The 6,348-nt window shown below is 40.5% G+C and overlaps 1 protein-coding gene across 1 annotated transcript; it reads right to left on the reverse strand.

Annotated features, from left to right (window-relative positions):
• Positions 1–4,318: 4,318 nt before the first annotated feature.
• On the reverse strand, positions 4,319–5,040 carry cart2 (cocaine- and amphetamine-regulated transcript 2). The gene is made up of 3 exons (XM_060927016.1): positions 4,876–5,040; positions 4,630–4,713; positions 4,319–4,426 (listed from the first exon to the last, which is right to left on the reverse strand). Exons 1-3 carry the CDS (start codon positions 5,038–5,040, stop codon positions 4,319–4,321), a joined length of 357 nt encoding a protein of 118 aa, XP_060782999.1.
• Positions 5,041–6,348: the final 1,308 nt, after the last annotated feature.

A 6,348-nucleotide genomic window follows, 5' to 3' on the forward strand; every position in this document is an offset into this window, starting at 1 on the left:
AAATTTGTATTAATTAACAATTATAATTATAATTATTATTACAACAATTGTTAAGCAATTTGTTATATAAAAGTCCTTTACACATCTTTCAATGAATTTATTTTATAATCATGATTTATTTATTTAATATACATGTATTTATCAAAAGTGAGGTGATGTTGGGTGCGGGAGGTTTTTGCATGACCCAATAAAAATAACTTCAAAAAAGTAATATATGAGTAAAAGTTCACCAAATGCAACATCAGGAAAGTAGAAATTTTGAAAACACTTTCACAGTCATAACCCTACTGTAGGCGTGAATGTGAGTGTGAATGGTTGTGTGTCTGTATGTGACAGCCTTGGTGACTTGTCCAGGGTGTACCCCGCCTCTCACCCATAGTCAGCTGGGATAGGCTCCAGCTTGCCTCCGAACCTGTACAGGATAAGCGGCTACAGGTAATGGATGGATGGATGTTGACAGTGCTAAAAGCTGAAATGAAATCGATGAATAGGATCTTAATGTAGGAGTTGTTATTTTCTAGGTGGGTAAGGGCAGAGTGGAGTGCTGTGGTAACGGCATTCTCTGTTGACCCATTGGAGTAGTAGGTAAACCGATAGGTATCCAGTGTTGAGGTCAGGTAGGATGTCAGATGGGAAAGAATCAGCCTCTCAGAACACTTGGCAAGGATGGGGGTGATTGCAACAGGACAGAAGTCACTGAGGCTGTGTCTACATTAATACAATTAAGTTTTAAAATGGCGTTTTAAAACAAAAATGATCAATGTCCAGATGAGCATTTTTAGCTCCATATCAGAAATAATCTTCATTCATACTAACACGCCTGAAAACATCACATCACATGACCATTCACACTTGCCAGCATAACATAAGCCAGTTTGTTTTCTTCCAGAAAATGGTCACGTGATAGAAGCATGGTGAATCAGGGAAGGATACATCATGACTGAGAAGACCCAATCAGGAAGCAAACATGGGTGTCTGTGTCATCCTTTCCAAAATTCTCCATTTCTGTCCAACCAGGTTAAAAACGCCACAGAGTTTTCAACCTAAAATGTGGCCAGCAGTGTTTCCAAAAGTCTCCATTTTAGGGACTCAAAAACTCCAGAGTAGTATGGATGCCAGGTATAAATATAGCAAAAGTGATGTGTTTTAAAACAAAATGCATGTTATGTAGTGTGGACGTAGCCCAGACAACTGCTCTTTGCAAGCTCTGATCGCTCAGCTCTGGATGCCATCAGTGCCAGCAGCTTTGCATACATTCCCTCTGCTCAGGGTGGAGCACACATCACTAGTGGAGAGTGTGAGTGGCAGGTCACCTGGTGGGAGCTCAGCTTTGATGGTAGGTTCTGTGCTTCCCTGGACATAGCGAGGATAGATGATGTTGAGCTCTTCAGGGAGGGAGGCATCAATGATTGAGAGAGAAGTGTTGATAGGTCTGTAATAATATGTCACAGTACATCCATCCATGGAGGTGGGATGGTGGTGTAGTGGTTAGCACTGTCACCTCACAGCAAGAAGGTTCTGGGTTTGAGTCCAGTGGCTGATGGGGGCCTTTCTGTGTGGAGTTTGCATGTTCTCCCCGTGTCCGCGTGGGTTTCCTCCAGGTGCTCCGGTTTCCCCCACAGTCCAAAGACATGCAGGTTAGGCTATTTGGTGGCTCTAAATTGACCGTAGGTGTGAATGTGAGTGTGAATGGTTGTTTGTCTCTATGTGTCAGCCCTGCGATGACCTGGCGACTTGTCCAGGGTGTACCCCACCTCTCGCCCATAGTCAGCTGGGATAGGCTCCAGCTTACCCGTGACCCTGTAGAGGATAAGTGGTTACAGATAATGGATGGATGCATCATCTATACCACTTATCTGTCAGGGTCATGGGGAAGCTGGAACCAATCACAGCCAACTTCAGGCAATAGGGAAGTTGCCAATCTATCCCAGGGCTAACACAGAAACAAATAAACAATCATTGGGAGAAAACCAAAGCACCTGGAGAAAACCCACACAGGCACAGGGAGAACATACAAACTCCACACAGTCAGCAGCAAAGTTTGAACCCAGAGCCTTCTTACTGTAAAGCAACAGTGCTAACCACTGCACCATCATGCCATACAGCACTCTATTCGTATTTCCTTTGATGATGTGTAATGCCCCAGTACCATTTGCAGAAAATCATCCCCTTATCATTATGCTCCTACTTCTGTATGGTGTCAAAAGACATTATGTGTGTAAATTTGAAGTGGACATGTGCAAATGTATTTCCTCCGACTGTAAAAGTAATAGGATAACTTTATGGATATTACTCATGATTAACTGGGTAAATTTGAGCCTTTTTTAAACTCATTGTCTTCAAAAGGTTGAACTCAGCCAAAGGATTTGGGATCTGTTTGACATTCCTGCATTTGAAAAGTTACCATTATTTGTTCCAGAAATATGTGGTGCATTTGTTTGTTTTTCCCCAAGGGCCAACAGCTCAACTCTCTCTCTCTCTCTCTCTCTCTCTCTCTCTCTCTCTCTCTCTCTCTCTCTCTCTCTCTCCTTTCACATCAGACCTTTAAGGTCTCATTCTAGTAATATTCTAAAAAGTTATTTTGAGCAATGTTTCTTTCTGTAGTGGCATGACAAGCAAGATCTCATCAAATATGAACAGGACTTTTAGAGACAGTTTCCATAGCAAGGTTGGCAGTGACTACAGTGATGATTTTTATTTGCCACAATTGTAGGCATGAAAGTTCACAATAAGGGTCTGTGAAACACTCCAATGACTCTCACGAGTGATTTGACAATGTTCTTTACATAACATTTCTCATGGAAAAAGTCAGCCATTGTTATGTGAAAAGCAGAAAGACCATTAATAATGAAAAAACATCAAAGCAGGAAGCCAAATGGCTTTGACTTACTAAATGGAGCACTGAGCTCAAGTCCTACATCTTGAAATATTCATTATGAAACCTCTTACTCATATCTTTAGGAAAATTTTAGCAGACATATATTGATTATTATGTATGATTATAAGGGAAAGCAAAATGTTGAGAATTACCCATTATATCCTCGAAAATGTTGCATGATATCTAAAGACAGACCTGTCTGAAACCATTTTAGACATATACAGTTGCTTAGAAGAGTATGTTCTTTGAAGTTTTTTATGAAAACAAAGCTACAGCTCATAGCCCTCTGATATTTTTTCTTTTTTTTTTCACTGTAGATTCTCTTTGTTGTGCCTGATTATATCATGATGATTCTACTTTACTGACAAAAGTCCACAGTATGATGTAATAAACTCATTTACAATACAATACTCAGAGGCAGCATTTTTCTATTTAGTATTCTTCTTGTTTTTTCCCCTTTGGTTTATTTGACAGACAAATATATATTAAGAACTCTTACTTTACCCTAGGCATTAATAACAAGTGCATGGACCTTAACTGCAAGTGGCAGAGAAACAACACCGTTTATGAAGTATGGTCATCATTCATGCACCCAATCCACATTTTACATGGGATTCAGTGTGCAGATCAGATTCTGCATCACATTAAATATATATTCATTGATACAATGTCTCTTGGTTTGCTATGGTTTCTCTGTTTGCTTGCTGCTATTCACAGATGTTATGTTCATATGATAATGTCTTAAGAAAATAGGTCACAATAAATGACTTAGAATTTTTTTTCCTGTTCTGGACAATCAATATTTTTGGTGATTCAGAAAAGGATCTAACCCAGTTCATTGGTATTGGAGACATTTATACTATTTGAATGATGTTATAATTGGCAAATTTATGGAGGAGAGAGAAATTTCCCCTGATATATTATATATTCAGGAAACAGAGACACATTTTCAAACATGATAATCTGCATAAGAAAATCCCCAGTGTTAAATTATACATCATAGTGTTTATATTTGAGTCCACCTTGACAAGACTAAGAATTTAGTCAACACTGGGCATTTTTCACTGATCAATTAGGTTTAAAAGAAAGTTGTCAGGACTTTCAGTTTAAATTTTCTGTGTCCCCCAACTGCGTCGTCATTTGCATTTGTGGATACTGCATGATTCTTAGCTTGTTAATCAACCTATCATTTTTATCCCCTAAGTAACAGATACACAAACTACTTTACAAAAGAAAGTACGGTGCACTTTAATACACAAAACATAGACGTGTTACATCTTCATGACATTATTATAGGCGTGCAGTGCATGAACAGATAAACAGGACTTTACACACACACGCGCACGCACACACATCTCTTGCACTTAAAAAATATCTATACAGATCAATTCAATACTTTAATTTAATACATCAATTAAGCCGCTCCAAAATGCTGCCTCTTCACAGACATTTCAGAAGGAAAAAGTTGCAGAAGGCTCCCCGCGGGCAGTCGCACATTTTGCCGATTCTTGAGCCTTTGCGGATTGCGCACTGCTCTCCCACATCACACTGAAAAGATCAAACAACTATTCAGATCAACTGAGTCATTATATAGCGGTTTAAAATAAATCAATGAAATACCGAACAACAATGCAATGATGCAGAGGTCATAAATGCATTATCAAAACATCTGCATAATGCATAGTGAATTTGTCAGTTTAACTCTTATTACAGATTTACATGCAGTTTGAATTGCAGGAGCATCCTATTACCATAGGAACCTGTCCAAATTTCTTCTCCCAAGGTGGAATTCTTTTCATCTGAAGCTTTTCCAGAACTTCATGGAGAGCCCCAAGCTGGTAAAAAAAAAAAAAAAAAGGTTTCAGGAGCATTAAAGCAAAGTAAAACATTGCAATCAGTAGTTCAGTGAGATTTGATCCACCTACATGATGGATTAAATAATAATACTTAAAAAAAAAAAAACTTTTCAGTATGTGTTTCAGATTTGTGCTGCTCACCAGCTGTTTTTCGCTGGTCAGATTGGGGTCTTTGGGATAGAAGTCTCGGATGGCTCTTGTGTCCAGGTCCACTTCGGTGTCCTCGTTGTCCGCTTGTGCACAACTCCGCAGCACTAACAGCAGCAGCAGCAGCAGAGCGCGCGCGGCGGTGTTCGAGCTCTCCATGGTGCTGATCGAAAGGAATTAATTTTTTTGTTTTTTGTTTTTTGCACGAAGGCGCGCGACGCTCAAATTCCCAGCTCAGGCTCGCGCTGGGCTTTTTATGCGCTCCGCTGTTTAACGGGAGTCGCCCCGCCTCGCGCGCTTATTTCTCCTTCGTACGTAAGCAAGAGTTCTCTTTGCGCAATGAGCTGTCATCGAATGCGTTAATAATACCTCCAGATTGGTGTGTGTGTGTGCACTCCATATCCCCCCCCCCCAAAAAAAAACCCTCCCTTAAACTTCTCCAAGGGCATATTCATCAGTGAGTTTGTTTTGTGATAGTTGTGCGTAAGTATAGACAGATTGGAGCATCTTTTGTGTGCAAACACCTGACATGTCTTTCACCTGGTGATGAGTTTGAATGTGGATCTCACTCAAAAACATGTATCATGAATCAAGATAAACAATAAGCTACCGGTATAGAGAATGGAGTGATGGTTGATGGTGACAGAGGGCAGTTTATGTTGTTGGCTGTAGGCTAATGAAAGTCCACTCAAGACTCAAGGAACATGGGGTCGATCAGTTCCGCCAGCATCTCAGGATCTGTGATCCTGAAGCCTTTTGCGCTTGCATATCATTTTGAGTTCATAGCCTATTTCTATTTTCCTATCTCCCTAATAGCTTTGGGAACAATAAGACAAATTGTGATAAATGACTCAGAAAATTCATAATTACATTTTCTGATTTGCATCAGGGGTAGCATGGTGGTGTAGTGGTTAGCACTGTCGCCTCACCGCAAGAAGGTCCTGGGTTTGATCCCAGCGGCCGGCGAGGGCTTTTCTGTGTGGAGTTTGCATGTTCTCCCCGTGTGGGTTTCCTCTGGGTGATCTGGTTTCCCCCACAGTCCAAATGCATGCAGGTTAGGCTAATTGGTGGCTCTAAATTGACCGTAGGTGTGAATGGTTGTCTGTGTCTATGTATTAGACACAATGAGATGACCTGGTGACTTGTCCAGGGTGTACCCTGCCTCTTGCCCATAGTCAGCTGGGATAGGCTCCAGCTTGCCTGCGACCCTGTAGGACAGGATAAGCGGCTACAGATAATGGACGGATGATTTGCATCAGGACTTTTGAATCTTAATAATATAGTAAAGTATGACTTGTCCTGTTTCGCTGACAGGGCAAGACGGTTATCTTGTTGTTTTGTCTCTCAGAATAAAAATACATGGTCAAGCAGCCAAGGTATAAAAGAGCTTGGTATCTGAATATGTGAATTACAGCACAAAAGGCATGACATGACATGCATGACACAATTGCAGTGCTTTTATATAGT

This window comes from Neoarius graeffei, chromosome 8 (assembly GCF_027579695.1).
Source record: "Neoarius graeffei isolate fNeoGra1 chromosome 8, fNeoGra1.pri, whole genome shotgun sequence".
Classification (NCBI taxonomy): domain Eukaryota; kingdom Metazoa; phylum Chordata; class Actinopteri; order Siluriformes; family Ariidae; genus Neoarius; species Neoarius graeffei.